The sequence below is a fragment of the Phocoena phocoena genome, chromosome 1, assembly GCF_963924675.1.
Source record: "Phocoena phocoena chromosome 1, mPhoPho1.1, whole genome shotgun sequence".
Classification (NCBI taxonomy): Eukaryota; Metazoa; Chordata; class Mammalia; order Artiodactyla; family Phocoenidae; genus Phocoena; species Phocoena phocoena.
In genome coordinates this window covers 82,321,999-82,340,053 of record NC_089219.1, presented here as the reverse complement: position 1 = coordinate 82,340,053, position 18,055 = coordinate 82,321,999, and the positions used below count along the sequence as shown (strand labels likewise).

Here is an 18,055-nt window from a genome sequence, read left to right as displayed (position 1 = left end):
TACAATATTTCTTTCCCGCAGGGACCTTTTCCAAGGCTTTCAAAACAGTGATCTTATTAATTCACACTTAAGACGTCAGTATCTAATGGGATCTTAAATTTTTCTTATTTTTAATATTTCTTCTATCCTTCTACCTTTCTTCGAACAGAATTTGTAAATATTAAGGATATAAAGAATTTATATTAATTAAGGATATAAAGAATTTATCTTAAGGTCCAACATATGGCCTCCCTCCAAACAGGTTTATTATCATGTGGTATCACTTGAAGATATTCAATGAATGTAATTAAGCCACTATATTACTATGTAGAACCTATTCAAGGAACCTTCCCTCTGAGAGGCAGAAGTGAGCCTCTCTCAGGGTGTTATGTCTAAGGAGACCAATTAAAGGCTACATAATCTACTCTGCCTTCATTTTCCCTGAGGCGACAGGAACAAATTTCCTGCTTTTACTTCTATAGCTCTAAACTGCTCACTCACCCCATCTTTCTCTACATTTTGTCCCTTGTCTCCACTCTTTTCCTTCTCTGGATAAGAAAGTTTCTGCTCATTATAAGAAGATGGTAAATATTATACTTAACTAATAATTATAAATTCTTTATTTCAATGATTTTATTATGAATGAGATCATAAAAATTACTCCCCACTTTAACCATAAATAAAGATATTCTATTTATGTCTATATTTTCAGAATGTGGATGGTAATACAAAACACTGAACTTGCACAACTGCCTCTTACCTTTTCCAGTTTTTCAGCCACCTTTTCTTTATAATGTTGGAAAGCTTTACTTAGCTCTTCAGCATTATATAGTGCTTCATTCCTTTGTTGTTCAGCTCTAAAATTTAATGAGATAATTAATAAAAGAATGCTCTGTACTTGTGTATTTAAGTTCCAAAATAACCTATATTTAATTATAAGGAATAACTAGAGAGAAGCAGATTTTTCGGTGTTAAAAGAGTATAAGCCTTAAAATGGCAAAATGAAAAATGAAGACTAGACTACAATAATTTCTTCACTATGATATCTATATGAAAAATAAAATAGAACATAAAATACTTATAAACTTTGAAACATACAGACATTCTTATGTGTTGGCAATTTTTTCTCTGTCTGGAAAAGACAGATTAGGGAAGTTGCCTGAGGCTATATGATAAATGTTCAAAGATCAGGTATTACAGAATCAATCCACTGTCTAGTATATTAAAAATACTCAGTAGGGCTTCCCTGGTGGCGCAGTGGTTGAGAGTCTGCCTGCCGATGCAGGGGACACGGGTTCGCGCCCCGGTCCGGAAAGATCCCACATGCTGCGGAGTGGCTGGGCCCGTGAGCCATGGCCGCTGAGCCTGTGCATCCGGAGCCTGCTCCGCAATGGGAGAGGCCACAACAGTGAGAGGCCCACATACTGCAAAAAAAAAAAAAAAGTACTCAGTAGATCCTGTGATCTTTGAAAAGGCCAAGTAAATTTTCAAAAAAGATATAAAATCTGAACAACAAAATCCAACCACTACCAAGCAAGCCCAACCATTCTGTCTCACCTCTTAGTTCATCCTGACCTTTCTTCATACCTCTCACAGTGAATTGAGACTACTAGGCTGGAACTTGGTCAATTTCATATCTACTCTAAAAATTTTTCTATTTAAACTTATTTTCATCACATTATTTTGAAGTTAGTGACTCTTCTCTTATCGAAGGTGAATTCCTTTATCTATACTCTGGATCTTAGTTCTTCCCTTTCAGGACTCTTCTGTATTTTCAGTCTCTTCTCTATTGGCTTACAAATTCAAGTGAAAGTATCTCTTATTTCCTGAATATATGGGGTTCTTAAATTTGGACAGCAACTGTGGATATCAGAGATGTTTGTCTGGTTCCAAGTTTCAAATAAAAAAGAGTTTAAACAATAAGGGATTTATTTGAAAATCTACGAGAATATATTCCATTCCTTAGTTGGCATAGCTGGAATTCAGAGAGCAAAGGATACCTGTTTTTTTCACTTTTTATTTTTTAAATGGTCCATACTTTTGACCAGATTTAATAGTTTTATTTATTTATTTTTATTTTTTGGCTGTGTTGGGTCTCTGTTGCTGTGCGCAGGCTTTCTCTAGATGCAGCGAGCGGGGGCTATTCCTCGTTGCAGTGCGCAGGCTTCTCATTGCGGTGGCTTCTCTTGTTGCAGAGCATGGGCTCTAGGTGCACAGTAGTTGTGGCACGTGGGCTCAGTAGTTGTGGCTTGCAAGCTCTAGAGTGCAGGCTCAATAGCCGTGGCTCACGGGCTTAGTTGCTACACAGCATGTGGGATCTTCCCAGACCAGGGCTCAAATCCGTGTCCCCTGCATTGGCAGGAGGATCCTTAAGCACTGTGCCACCAGGGAAGTCCTACCACCAATATTTATAAAAAGGTCATAATATTTTCAGCCACACAGAAAAGAATGGATAAATATATACATGTACTCCCAACCCAACTTTTGTGAATCTTAACTCTTTGCTATTTTTGTTTCATGTAGCCTTTTTATTTTAAGCAAACAAAACATTATAGACATTACAGAGTTGAGGTCCCTGTTCACCTCCAAATCCTATTCCCCTGACTTTTCCCACAGTGTGACTTTGTTTTATTATCATACATTTTGTACATTCACATGTTGACCAAAATATCCACAAACAATACATCATAGTTCATCCACTGTAAGAGGCACATTGTTTTCACATTTTTAACATCTCTAAAATTATCATGTATTTTACAATTGATGGTATACCATAGTTTCATGATATTTTTTCTTAGTGATTACCAAAATAACGGTACACCTTAAAATCTGTGGAATCTTACATTCAATGAAATATCGTAATCTTCTGTCACGGTATTCAATTCATTGGGCCCTAGAGCCACAGTGTTTGGGTTCAAATTCTACCTCTACCACTTTCTAAATGGGTGACCTTAACTTCTCTCTAATTCAGTTTCTTCATCTATAAAATGAGGATATTATCAAACTCTTATGATTGTGTGAGGAATAAATAAGTTATATACCTAAAGCACTTAGAAAAGTGTTTACACATAATAAATGCTCAGTGAGTTACTACAATACCATCAAATTTAAAACTTTTGCCAATCTAATAGTAAGACATGTTTGTAGCTTTACAACCTCACTGTAGTTTTAATTTACATTTTTGATGACAGTGAGATTAAGCAACTTTCATGTTTCATTGGATATTTGAGTTTCCTGTCCTTTACCTCTACAGATTCTTTGTCTTTTATTACTGGATATCTCTCCCCAACCCTGCCTTTTCTTATTGATTTGTGAGAGTTCTTTACAAATTCCGGATATTAATCTTTGTGAATTATATTACTTGCAAATATTTCCCCAACATTAGTCTTGTCTTTTTCACTTTTTATTTGATGAGTTTTATAAACAGAAGGTTTTTATTTTAATGGACTTAAAATTTAGCAAACTTTTCCTGTAATATTCATGCTTCTTTGCTCCCATTTTAAAACATTCTTCCCTACCATGAGACAACACATAAACTATTCTCATATAAAACATTCTTCCCGGGGCTTCCCTGGTGGCGCAGTGGTTGAGAGTCCGCCTGCCGATGCAGGGGACGCGGGTTCGTGCCCCTGTCTGGGAGGATCCCACATGCCGCAGAGCGGCTGGGCCCGTGAGCCATGGCCGCTGAGCCTGCGCGGCCGGAGCCTGTGCTCCGCAACGGGAGAGACCACAACAGTGAGAGGCCCGCGTACCGCAAAAAACAAAAAACAAAAAACATTCTTCCCTACCATGAGACAACACAGAAACTATTCTCATATATTTTCTCTAAAAGTTTTACTTTTCACAATTGGGCCTTTAATCCATCTAGATTTTTTTTTAATGCAGGTATAGTATGAGGCAGGAATCTAATTTAATTTTTTAATCAATAATCAATTCTCCCAGAATTATTTTTTGAAGTTTTTTTTTTAATATTTATTTATTTATTTAGGCTGCACCGGGTCTTAGTTGCAGCATGTGGGATCTTCGTAGCTGCATGTGGGATCTTTCAGTTGCAGCATGCAGACGTCTTAGTTGCAGCATGCACTCTTAGTTGTGGCATGGAAACTCCTTAGCTGCAGCATGCATGCAGGATCTAGTTCCCCGACCAGGGATTGAACCTGGGCCCCCTGCATTGGGAGAGCAGAGTCTTACCCACTGGAACCCCAGGGAAGTCCTCCTGAAGTATTTGTTTTTAAAATTAAGTCAGTACACGCTTAATGTGGATTCACCACTTTTTGATATTTTGCCACCATTGCTTTATGTCTCTCACTTGAGAGATTTTTTTGCACTGAACTATATATCCTAGAGTAACCAGTAATATAACCACAAGTTAGTAATATAACCACAAGTAACTATCAAATTTAAGAAATCTAAAATTGATACAATATTACTGTCTAATACACAATTCATATATAAATTTTATTAATTATTCCAATAATTTCTTTATGGAATTTTCCTTCTTCTGATCCAGGGTCACTTACTGCTTTTAGTTATCATGTCTCTTTAGTCTCCTTAATCTGGAACATCTTCTCAGCTTTTCTCAGTCTCTCATGACAGTGACATTTTTGAAGAATAAACAGTTGTTTTACAGAAGACCAACCTGAGCTTGTCTGATGTTTCCTCATGATTAGTTTCAGGCTATTCATTCTCAAGAGGCATACCACATAAATGGTGTTGTACCCTTCTCACTATATCACATATGAAACACATGATGTCAGTTTGTCCAGCACCTTAATTATTGATTCTTCCATCCTTTGCCCTGATTTGTAATGCCACCTGTTACATTATGAAGATTCCACTGTATGCATGTTTGGTTAAGAGCCTCTGTTCTGTACCACTGACTTTTTTGTTTATTCCTATACCAATATCACATTGACTTAATTAGTATAACTTTAGAAGTCTTGTTATCTATAGACATGTTCTCTACCTTGGTCTACCGCTTCAAAAGTGCCTTGTTTGTTCTTGGACATTGGTTCTTCCATATGATTTTTAGGGTCAGTTCATTAAGTTCTACCAAAAATTTTGTTGGGATATCGATTGGAATTGTACTGAATGCATAACCTATTTTGGGAAAAACTGACACCTTTACGTTAGGTTCCCTTCCAGAAAAATGGTATACACCTCATTAGTTACATCTTCTCTTAAGGCTTTCAAAGAAGCTTTATTATTTTCTCCATTGTATTAAGTATGTCTTTTTAGTCTGGTATTTTGACATCTGGGGCATTACTGACCCTAGGAAGACTGGCCCTCCCAGGGCTAGCCAATTCTCAGAGATTAATAAACTTTGCACATGGGAGTGTACCTTTCATACACAAACTAAGCAATCCAGAGCCCACTCCCCATTCCTCTATCTGGCTCTTACACACCGGGCTAATATTCTCCTGTCCTAATCACCCCAGGACCAGGTACTAGACCACTCAGGACAGTCTTACACTTCTGCCCACTGAGATTATTCATACTAGCCAATCCGAAGGCTGAACACCCTACCTCAACCATTTCTTCCCACAGAAACCACAGTAAAACCTCCTGTTCATATTTTCTTCCCAACTCCCTCTGCCTTCTGAACAACCCTGATACTTCCCTGTGTGGTCCCTCTACATGACATGTCATGTCTCCTATTTCTAGTAATCTGTGAGTATAAAAACTTCTTCATTTATGACAGCCATTTCCATGTCTATCTTGCCATACCTGATTAAAACAAATCCTGAGTACATTTTTAAACCTCCATTAAGATTGTACCTATCTTCTGTAGATTTTTTCAGATTTAACTTATAGTTATTTTATTTTAATTTTTTATTGAGTGAAGTGCTCACATCTTAAGTGAATGAATTTGTACATATGTATGTACCCACATAACTACTATCCAGATCAAATATAGAACATTTCCAGTACCCAAAAGGCTCCCTTGTGCACCCTCCCAGTCAATACTCTTCACCTAAAAAGGTAAACACTATTTGGACTTTTAACACCATATATTAATTTTGCTTATTCTTGATTTCTTAAGGAAATACACAGTATTCTTTTGCATCTGGCTTCCTTTGCTTAACATCTGTAGTATCTGTCCCTGTTGTTAAAGAACTATAGTTGCTTTTTCACTGATGCATATATTTCAGAATATGAATGAATATATTTATTAATTCTGTTGTTGATGAACACTTAGCAATTATTAATAAAGCTACTTCGAGCATCCTTGTACATGTCTTTTGATAGATACAGGTCTTCATTTCTGTTGGAGTGGATGCTGGATCATAGGGTGACTTACGTTTAGGTTTAGTAGATACTGACAAATAGTTTTCCAAAGTGGTTCTACCAATTTATACTCCTACTATAAATATATTTGAATTCCAGTTGCTCTACAAATTCAAAACTTGATATTGTGAGTCTTTTTCATTTTAGCCACCATGTGCCATAGTGGGACTGTTCCTTTCGTCATCATCATTTTGATTATTTTATTTTTTTGTGGGGAAATTTCTAATGATTGATTCAATACCTTTAATGGCTAAACAACTATTAAGGTTTCCAATTTACTTAAAACATTCATTTATTTACTTATTTATTTGGCTGCACCAGGTCTTAGTTGTGGCACGCGGGATCTTTGTTGCCACATGTGGAATCTTTACTTGCAGCATGTGGGGGTCTTTAGATGTGTCATGTGGGATCTTTAGTTGGGGCATGCAAACTCTTAGTTGCAGCATGTGGTATCTAGTTCCCTGACCAGAGATCAAACCCGGGCCCCCTGCATTGGGAGCGCAGAGTCTTAGCCATTGGACCACCAGGGAAATCCTCAAGGTTTTCAATTTATGCTTAAGTTAGTTTTGTTAAACTTAACTTTGTTGGGAAATCATTTATTTAGTCTAAGTTTTCAAATGTATTATCCTAAAACGGTTCATAGTACTTAGTCTTATTTCTTAAATCATAGCTAAATCTGTAACTTAGGAGTTGCTTTTCAATTCCAATATTGGTTTTTATGCCTTTTCTCTTAGATTAATCTTGTCTGATGCCCATTACCTTGGTCACTGTGAAAAGAACCAGATTTAGGTTTTGGGGATTCTCTATTGCTTCTTTGTTTCCTATTTCACCCTTATCTTTATTATTTAATCACTTCTATATTTCTTTTGGCCCTCTCACTGTTGTGGCCTCTCCCATTGCGGAGCACAGGCTCCAGACGCGCAGGCTCAGAGGCCATGGATCACGGGCCTAGCCGCTCCGCGGCATGTGGGATCTTCCCAGACCGGGGCACAAACCCGCATCCCCTGCATTGGCAGGCAGACTCTCAACCACTGCGCCACCAGGGAAGCCCCTATTTTTCTTTTGATCAAGCTCTTTATGTCCTTTTCCTGACTACATAAATTGAATGTTTTAGCTCATTCACATACTAATTTTATTATTTTTAAAAATAAATGTATTTATTTTTATTTATTTATCTTTGGCTGCATTTGGTCTCTGTTGCTGTGTGTAGGTTTTCTCTAGTTGCGGCGAGTGGGCTTCTCTTTGTGGTGGCTTCTCTTGCTGCAGAGCACAGGTTCTAGGTGTGCGAGCTTCAGTAGTTGTGGCACGTGGGCTCGGTAGTTGTGGCTTGTGGGCTCTAGAGTGCCGGCTCAGTAGTTGTGGCACACAGGCTTAGCTGCTCCGTGGTATGTGGGATCTTCCTGGACCAGGGCTTGAACCCAGGTCCCCTGCATTGGCAGGCGGATTCTTAACCACTGTGTCACCAGGGAAGTCCCTCACATACTAATTTTAATACACGCACAGGAGACTAAAAATTTTCTTCTGAGAATATCTTTGGCTGCAGCACACAAGCTGCAATATTTTTTATATCACTCAGTTCTAAGTCTTCTAATTTTCATAATTTCTTCAACGGTCCATGAGTAGCAAGAAGGTTGATTTTAAATTTTCAAACATACATGATTTAGGGGTGGGGGGGCGGGGTTGTTATATATAACTTAATTATACTGTGGTCTGAGAAGATGATATGTATGACACAAATATTTTTATCTTTATTAAAATTCATGCTTTCTGGCAGAGTGAGGTAACAAATTATAAATGTTCTACGAGTGCCTGAAAGAATGTGAATTCTCAAATTGTTGGCTACAGGCTTCCATACATACAACCATTAGATCAAGATTATTAATCACTCAACTCTTCAGCTTCTTACTTTTTTGTTGCTTAATCTCACAATTCTAGTAAATGTGTAAAAGTGTTCCCTGTATGGTTACAGATTTGTTCATTGAAATTTTGTTTTCTTTAAGTATTTTGGGACTAAATTATTAAATAGAAGTTTAGAATCTTTATAGCTTCCTGCTTAAGTGTTACCTAAACATTATATATATGAGTTCTTTTTAACTCTAGTAATGCTTGTTGCACTTAGAACTATTCTGCGTGATATTAATATACCTATACCTACTTTGTTTTGGTGACTATTTGCCTGAAACACTTCTTTTCATCCCTTTGAGTTCATCTTTTCTGTGTCCTTATGTGTTCTTTTTTTCTTTTTTTTTTTTACAACATTGTGTTTAATTTCTGCTGTACAGCAAAGTGACTCAGTTATTCATATATATTTTTCATATTCTTTATCATTATGGTTTATTACAGAATATTGAATATAGTTCCCTGTCCTACAGGTAGGACTGTGTTGTTTATCCTGTGTCCTTATGTTTTAAGTATGTCTCTTATAAACAGCATAAAGCTCAACAACCTCCGCCTTTATACTGGCTTTTTAATCCATTATGATTAATCATCACCCAAAGAAAAGTCTTTGCAAAGGTTTTGATCTTTCATTTTCAGAATGCCTATCTTCATTCTAGTTCCTCAAAAAGCTCCAAGAGTCTTCATGTCACATCCTCTCCAGGTTAAAACACAAATCTTTTGGCATAAAACACAAAGCCATTTAGTCTGGACCAAGTCTGTCTTTTTCCTCAAATCCTACTACACCTGTCCATTTATAAGTACACAAAACTCCTAGTGTTCTTCAGAAATGATGTTCTTTTATACTTCTATGACTTTGCACATGCTGTCCAGAACGTGTCCATCCCTACTTATTCACCTTATGACAGCGTAGTCAATACCCTACCCTAAAAATCATCTCTTGTATAAGTTCTACAGAGAGAACTAGTCACTCTTTCTCTGTACTTTTTTTTAGCTACATTGTAAGGCTTGTCTTCATGTATTATTATCTTATTATTTTAAATTATCATGTATAAAAAGCTCATCTGAGTAAGTAAAGTCTGAATTTCAGAATATTTAATCACACAGTTTACATTTACAATAGCTACATTTGTTAGTGTTTATTATTTACAAAGCACCTTACATTTCTTTTTTCATTTATTCCTCACATCAAGACAATATCATCTTGACTTAATAGATGAACAAACTGAGGTTCAAGAAGGTTAAATAGTTTCCCCAAGGTAACAAAGCCACTTAGAGGTAAAAACTGGCTGTTTGACTCCAAAACCTAAACATTTCCACTAAGTAATATTGCCTACCAAATATATATTGTAACCTGAACTATACTAACCAAATACTGCTGAGAAAATGTTCTTCCAAACTCATTTTAATGAAAAAATGACATAGATGGGTTTTGAGCAGTTTTTAGAAGTTTAAATGCACACACAAATATTTATCTATGTATGACAACTTTTCAAAAAACACTTTCTTCATAACATTTATATAATAGAAGAAATTTTTAAAACATATTTTTGTTGCCAGAGAAGATAAAAATGCAAATTATGATTTTACCCTGTGTAAAAGCTGCTATAATTACATTATTATACTGTAAAATCTCCTTAAACTAAAAAATTTTTCATCTTTATTAGTTTAAAAGTTAACATTCAAAGTTAATGGTGATATGGTCAAAGCTAACTAGAAAACTTTATCTTAAGATATGGTTTATACAAAATAGATATTTTTGCATTACTTATGTATTCCTAAAGGAAGACCCAACCACACTTTCTCATGAATTTAATTTCAGAAATAAGTAAGTATCATTTCATTGATAATCATTATCGGGCTTTAAGGAATTAATCCCAATTCAAAATGCCAATACCATAAAGTCCACACGTGAAATTTTTAAGCAAAAATTTTAAAAAGTTAACGGACAAAAAAGAACATTAAATTTTCTACTGTCAAATTTCTGAAATTTTTTCACTTCAAAAACTAAGTAGAATTTTAAACAGGTACTATATTCTTTGTTTCTCCCCTACAAAAACAATTATTTGCTTTGAAAACACATACCTCTTTCCTTGTTTACTTTGTTCAAATAAGTCTACCTTCAGCTTTATACATTCCTCTTGGGACTTCTGCAAACTCTGTTCCTTTTCAGTCACCATTTTCTGACTCTGCTGTAATTTATCTTCTGCCTCTCTATAAAATAAAGATACTTTTAAAGGCTGTTGAACAGATTGTTTCAGGTAAGCAAGAAATAGTTCAACATCAGGAATTCTATTAGTTTAAATCACTGAGTTAAGAGAAACAAATATTTAACAAGAGAAAGAGAAAAGGCATATTCATCACTTGTGAACTATTAGTTTTCATAAGGAATAAAAGGATACTTCTATCAGATGATAAATATATCTGAAATAAAAGATTATATCTTATTTAATGATCAGATACTAGAAGTATTAGATATATTTCAGAAACTAGATAAGTATGACTGTTACCACCACTATATCCAGTGATTTTTCTGACAGTTGCAAAAAGCTAAAATGAAAATGTAGTAAGTATAAATTTTGGAAAAGAAAGACAAAATTCTTTTTTTTTGCTGATAATATCATTAGCTACCTGGAAAACCCCAGGAGAATCAAAACAAAAATTAGAATTAATTAAAGGTATGACAAATAGTCCAATTACAAAATAATTATAGTATTATACAAAAAGCAGTAGCCTTCCTATATACTATCAATGAACAGAACAAGAACAAATTCACACAACCAAAAATATAAAATACCTAGGAATAAACTTAACATATGTATTACAAAGAAAATTATGAAATTCTGATGATCATGAGAGATGACTTTAGTGTGCATCAGAATCATCTGCAGGACTTGTTAAAACACAGATTGCTGGGTCCCACCTCCCAGAGTTTGTGACTCCGTAAGTCTGAGACAGGAACTGAGATCTGCATTTCTTACAAGTTCCCAGATGATGCTCATACTGCTGGTCCCAGAACTACTCTTTTGAGAATCACTAAAATGGAGCAATATGCTATTTAGTATGCATATATTTCTCATTTTATTCATAGCAGAAGAGGAAGATAAATTATAAAGTGCCTGATTCCTTGTATTTTATTTCTTGAACTCCCATCGAAGTACTGAGTACATATTACTATGTAGGGCAACAAGCAAACTAATTCATATTAATGGAAACACATAAATAAGCATCTCAGCTTAGATTTAGTCTTTTTTAGCCCCTATATACTGCATGTATCCTGCAGCCAAGAGGAGTTATGATGGACTGAAAACAGAATCAACAAGTTCTAACTAAGACAGTCTATATACCAATATGGATTTATTGGGGTGGGGGACAAATTTTAACAAGATACGTCAAAAAGTAAAAGTAGAAAATAAATATTTTAAAGCTATAAGTTTTACCTCAAAACTTTATCTTGGGCTGAAACTTCTGCTTCCAAATTTATAATCTGTTCTTCTAAGATTGGTACAATGGCTGCCTGTTGTTGAGCAGATTCAAGCATAGAAACCTAAAACAAAGAACTTTTAGAGCACTTTCTTCACAAAATAAATTAATCGACTTTGTCCTTAGTTTCTTTTACCATCTGACAGGGGTTCAGTAGAACTCCCCAGTCATTGTTCATTGTTTGTGAAGCTCATCTTATCTATCAATTTACATGGGCATGTCATCATCACAAGCCAGTCTCAGCATGTAAGCTCCTGCCATTACCCTCAACTTAACATCCCAAGATAACTGGTTAGTTATTTGGCGAAAAAAAGAGAACCTCTACAGACTAATTTAAAGATAAATTTATCTAAAAAGATAAATTTCACATACATTAGAAAATTAAATTTCAAAATCACATAAAAATACTTACTGAACCTTGTTGTTATTTAAAACCTAATTTTAGAATACATGCTTACTAGAGAAAACCTAGAAAATACAGAAAAGCATAGTAATACTACAACTTGGAATATGAAGAGTGTAGGATGGTAGAAATCCACAACCTAAATGGTGTCTGGAAAAGAATACCAGTAAGAGAACTAATTATCCCCCAAAAAAGGAAGCATGAGATAATAGTACAGGGCAGGGATGAGGTCCAGGATAGAAAACTTGGGATATAGTTCTAACTCTGTTGATGAGTCCCTCCTTTTCCTACTCTCAGAACACCAAGAGTCACATGATGGCCTACCAAGAAGAGATAGAAAGTTATTATTATTATCTGGAGAATTGAACAGGAAAGGTTTGAGACTCTTGAGATATTACATGGAATGATGAGCAGGGATGAGGAAGAGTTAAAAACAAAGAGATTAATAAGGAACAGTCAGCTTCTAGCTTCCTACCCCACCTCATTTGGGGCTACCCCACAGGTAAGAAATCAAAGGATTCTTTGCTGGAGAAACTCAAGAGCTCCAAAGAAAAAGACCTCACATATGGATGTTGGATGGGGGAAGGGAGACATCTCTCTACAAAAGAGCCATCTTCTCAACCATCACCAACAAATGAAGCCCAATGGACAACAAACTTCACCTTTGCACAGAGAGCTTCCAAAGAGCATTTAAGTGCCTTCTCTTAAATACAAATAGCCAAAACACTAATATCTGAAAGCTTCTATCACAAAAGTCAGAGGTCAAAACAAAAGAAAAAAGCAACTGGCAGCAGCCAGACAAACATATACACACACACAAACACACAGAATCATTAAATCTTCAGAGAGCTATGAGAAGATACTGCATCAGGATGTTATTAAATACAAAACGATCAGAGAACATGAAAAAGCTCCAGAAAATGAAAAATTATGAAAGCCAAAAATAAAAGATTCAATAGGATGACAATGTTGAGGAAATCACAGAAAAAGTATCACAGGAAGACAAAGAGATGGAAAATACCAGGAATAAACTTGAAAGATTTAGAGTACCAATCCAGGTTAGGAAAGATAGAAGAAAGAAAACAGAGTGAAGAAAATTATCAAAGGTTACATAAGAAAAAATTCAGGGACCAAAGGACACAAGATTTCAGCCTAAAAGGGTCTTCATGTACCCAGCACAATAAATAACAGAGGTCTATTCCTAAAAACATAAGTGGAAAAACAAATGAAAAAATATATTACCCACTAGGAAAAATAATTCACAATGGCATCAGATGCTTTAGAGACAAACTGGAGGATAGAAGACAAGAAAGCAATGTCCTAAACATTCTGAGGTAAAATAATTTTCAACCTAGAATTCAATCAAGTGTGGGGGAGAACTTAAGAAATTTCGGACAGACAAGGAAGCTACCAGAAACATGCTCCAACTAAAGAAAGAGCAAACCAAGAAAAATGACATGGGATCAAGGAAACAATAGACCCAACCTAGAAGAACATCAAAGAGAAGTCCCAGGAGAGCAGCTGGGCAGCAGGTCTGAAGGGCAATAAGCTCAGAGAGAACAAGATGACAGGGTAACTACTGTACAGACACTGCTAAAAGGTAAATTACGAATATGTTGATCGGTACAATGGGGAATTTCAGCAAAAGGTTTCCAACAGTAGCACATATGCAAAATCAAAGCTAAGACCTGCCCTGGAAAAGGCAGCCTCCCTAAAAAATATTTCATCAGGCAATTTAGAAAATGCTGAGATGGGAAGTAAAACACAAATATCTGTCTTACTGCCTAGAATAAACACTGGTGTATTTACATGCTCAAAGAAAGGAACAAAATGCTAATAGTTCAGTAATTATTAGCAAAACTCTTTTAATATCTCTTAGACTTTAAATAATTAAGCCTCTATGACTTTAAAAAGAATCTATAGTTGATTTAAAAATTAAAATACAATTAATAAACAAAAAAGGTAAACAGACACAACAAAAGAAATCTAAATGACACACTGAAAAAGTAAACTTCATAAGAAATCAAGAAAAACAAAATAATTTTCCCTCAAAGATATTTAAAAATATAGATATGTTTAAAAAAATAATAATACTGAATGTAGACAGAGTGCAATAAATGCCTGAAAAAATTATTTCCCTGTGATTTGACCATTCTGGAAATCTAACCTAGAAATAATCCCAAACACCAAAAAAGTTTTATGTTCACTGAAGCATTTTTTCTCCTTAGGCTCAATAGTACTTTGTTTTGTTTGAAAAGTACAAAATAAAGACCTCCCATAACTCTACTACTTAAAACAATACATTTAAAAAGTAAATAGTGAAAGTTTCACTATGACCTTCCAACCGTTTCCAAAGTTATCAACAATATTGTGGAGCAGTCCTTCTGTCCTTATATTGATATATGTCATATGCATATCTATATACATACACACACATAGACACGTGCTCATTTTATAAAAAACAAAACAGATTATTGTGTGTGTGCATGTATATGTATGTGTTTTGCTCTGTAATATTTTACTACCACTAAATATTTTAGGTAAGTTTTTGAGTGTTGACTGTGCAGACACCATTCTAAGTGCCTCTACATATATCATTTAAACCTTACAAACTTCTATAAAAGTCAAACAACTTTGCATTTACCTTAAAAAAAAAAAAGCTTAGTAGCAATCCATTATATGGATATATCATAATTTACTTTACCATGTCTCTGTTATTGGACATTTTGGTTTCTTCTAATTTTTTGTATACCAATCATATAGAAAAATATAGGAAACCACATAAACAGGGGAGCTATTAATTAAATTATGGTATATTCACATAAGGAAACATAATACTACCATAAAAAATGATTGTTGGGGACTTCCTTGGTGGTCCAGTGGTAAAGAATCCGCCTTCCAACACAGGGGACACAGGTTCGATCCCTGGTTGGGGAACTAAGATCCCGCATGCCACAGGGCAACTAAGCCCGTGCATCACAACTATTGAGCTTGTGCGCCTCAACAAGAGAGCCTGCATGCCACAAACTACAGAGCCCATGCACCCTGGAGCCCACCAGAGAGAAGCCTGAGCGCCACAACTAGACAGAAACCCGAGCAGAGCATGTACCATAACAAAAAGATCCCACATGCCTCAACAAAGATCCCATGTGCCACAACTAAGACCTGATGCAGCCAAAAAAAATAAGGAAAATAAATAAATAAATAAAATAAATATTTAAAAAAAGAAGTCATATTAAAAATGATTGCTGGAAAAGCTACGTAAATGCATCCAAAACTGCTTAGACTATGTAAGAAGTATAATACAATTCCAGGAAAAAAAACTATTCAAACATGTAATATTTAACTATGTAATAAACCAATAAAAGCAGTTTCTAGATGGTGGAAACTGGGTTATCTTTCTCCCTTTTCTTTTTTCTATTTTTGAAGTTTTCAGCAATGAGAATGTATTATTTTAAGAAGAAAGATAAGTAAGCTATATATTTCCTTTGTACACAAAGTAAAACCACACAAATTGATAATCTTAAGATTTTAAGAAGTTCTGGGGCTTCCCTGGTGGCGCAGTGGTTGAGAGTCCGCCTGCCAATGCAGGGGACGCGGGTTCGTGCCCCGGTCTGGGAGGATCCCGCATGCCGCGGAGCGGCTGGGCCCGTGGGCCCTGGCCGCTGGGCCTGCGCGTCCGGAGCCTGTGCTCCGCAACGGGCGAGGCCACAGCAGTGAGAGGCCCGCATACCGCAAAAAAAAAAAAAAAAAAAAAAAAAAGAAGTTCTGAACTATCTAAATGCATAGGCTATACAAGTTCCCCTAAATAATTTTCAGATATTAAATTCACATAAAATTGATTCTATAACATGTTGATACTATATCATAATAAAAATTATTATACATAACACATTAAGGCAATACAAGGAATATTTTCCAATTATAAATCTTAAGATGATTACAATTATTTTCTGTTGGCATAGTCACCACTTCAAGAAACATACTTTTGCTCTTGACTGTGTCAATTCAAAGTGGACAGACTCTATTTTAGTCATTAAAGAATGATTCTGTGAGACCAAACAAGCATTCTGTTGCCTAAGTTTATTAAGTTTCTCTCGAAGACTTTTGATTTCCTGATCCACAGGGGTAGAAGATGAAAAAGACATCTGAAAAATGAAAAAGAACAATTTATTTTGAATTATTTCATTAAGCATTACATGTAATTAATGGAAATAATGAACAATTATCAATAAAATGACTAAGTAGCTCAGAAAAATGGGTTAAGATATTCAGTCAGTGTTGGTGAGGATATGAGACAATCGGCACTCTCTCCTCCACTGCTGGTGAACATGTACATAAATAAGTTCAGCCTGGAAAACAGTGGTATACTTTGGAAAAGTTCTTGGTATTATCCAGTAAAGCTGAACATGCTAAGACTCAACAATACTACTCCTGGGTATAAATCTGATAGAAACTTTTACACTTTTGCACCTGAAGATTAAAGACATAAAAATGATAAGAAATGAAATGCCCACAAACAACAAAATGGATAAATTATTATTTAACCGTTTGTATATTTCTATTATACTCTTTTGAATATATATTTTACAATAAATTATTTTAATTTTCATGGGAGTTGAGGTTTTCAAAACATTTAATTTTATTTTTTTGAATAATATATTTATGTAATTCAGAGTCAGAATTATATATTTTTAAAAAGTACATACAGAAGTATCATTCCCATCTTTAGTAGATAGGTAACCATTTTTACAAGTTTCTTGTTTATAAATTTTTATATAACATCAATCAGCAAAAAATACGAAACTCCTTATATAGGAGAGTCATTAATTAAGTTAGGATCTTAAACCTAGTCTTCTAGTGTTTCCATACGCATATACAAGCAATACAAATTACCCACCCCGCCCCCAATAGCTCCTAATACAAAACCAGAAGGGTATGTATGTTGTTCTGCACCTTGCATTTTTCACTTGAACAACATATCCTGGCAATCTCTCCACAATCAATTCACTGAGAAACTCCTATTCTTTTTTTTTTTTAACCCCCTTAGCTGCAGTTTCTATTGCATGCTTATTCAACCAACTAGACAAATGAGATACTTCTAGTCTTCTGTTATGACAAACAATGTCTTGTTTTGTACTTATACAGGTACTTTTCCAGAAATGGGATTTCCAAGTTAAAGGTAAATGCATTTGTGGTTTTGGTAAATATTACCAAATGCCTCTCCACTGAGGTTGTATCACTTTGCATTTCTACCAGCAATGTATGAGAATGCCTATTTCCCCTTAATATCACCAACAAAATAGTGTCAAATATCTGGATGTTTAATAATCTGGTAGTGAATTTCTCTTATTGTGACTGAGATTGAACATCTTTTTATTTGTTTTAATTTCCTTTTCCATTCATGTCTTTTGCCCATATTTCCATTGGGTTGATGATTTTTCCTTATTTCTAGGAGCTTTTTACATATCAAAGAGATTAGCCCTTTATCTTTAATAGGCATTACCAATATTTTTCCCCCTCTGATTTATCATGTAACTTGTGATTCTGCTTAGGGTAAAATACAATGACTTCAATGAAGGCATATATATAATAAAAACAATCAGCAATTTGAATTAGGGTAGAGATCAAATTTCCCCAAATTACATAATCTTTGTAGACATGGAATTTGAATTCATTTTCTAAAATGTAGTCTCAGATAGCTTCATCAAGCAGCTTCCTTACAAAAAGAAAATCTCTCAACTGCTGGCTTTCTGAGGTGGGAAGAGGAAATTTTTATCAAGAAAGAGTATGATGTACATATGCAACCACATGTATATATGCATGCTGTCAATGGGGTAATAAAAAATAGGAGGAAGAGAGTGGAAAAAGAGATAAAAGCGTTGAGTAAGGAAGAGGAGTATACATAGGGAGATAGATAATACGGCCAAATAAAAAAGAGGAAGAGAGAGTGAGTTCAAGACCAGGAAAGATGTCTAACATCATCCACAAAATTTAGAGATAATG

At 35.1% G+C, this 18,055-nt stretch overlaps 1 protein-coding gene across 1 annotated transcript in view; it reads right to left on the bottom strand.

The window, feature by feature from the left end:
- CCDC18 (coiled-coil domain containing 18) overlaps window positions 1-18,055 on the bottom strand; it is a 28,700-nt gene that overhangs the window by 7,782 nt on the left and 2,863 nt on the right. Inside the window, exons 4-7 of the mRNA XM_065888976.1 lie at window positions 16,036-16,197; window positions 11,604-11,710; window positions 10,249-10,377; window positions 740-836 (exon numbers count right to left, since the gene is read on the bottom strand). Coding sequence (XP_065745048.1) covers window positions 740-836; window positions 10,249-10,377; window positions 11,604-11,710; window positions 16,036-16,197 — 495 coding nt within the window. The remainder of the gene's footprint in view (window positions 1-739; window positions 837-10,248; window positions 10,378-11,603; window positions 11,711-16,035; window positions 16,198-18,055) is intronic.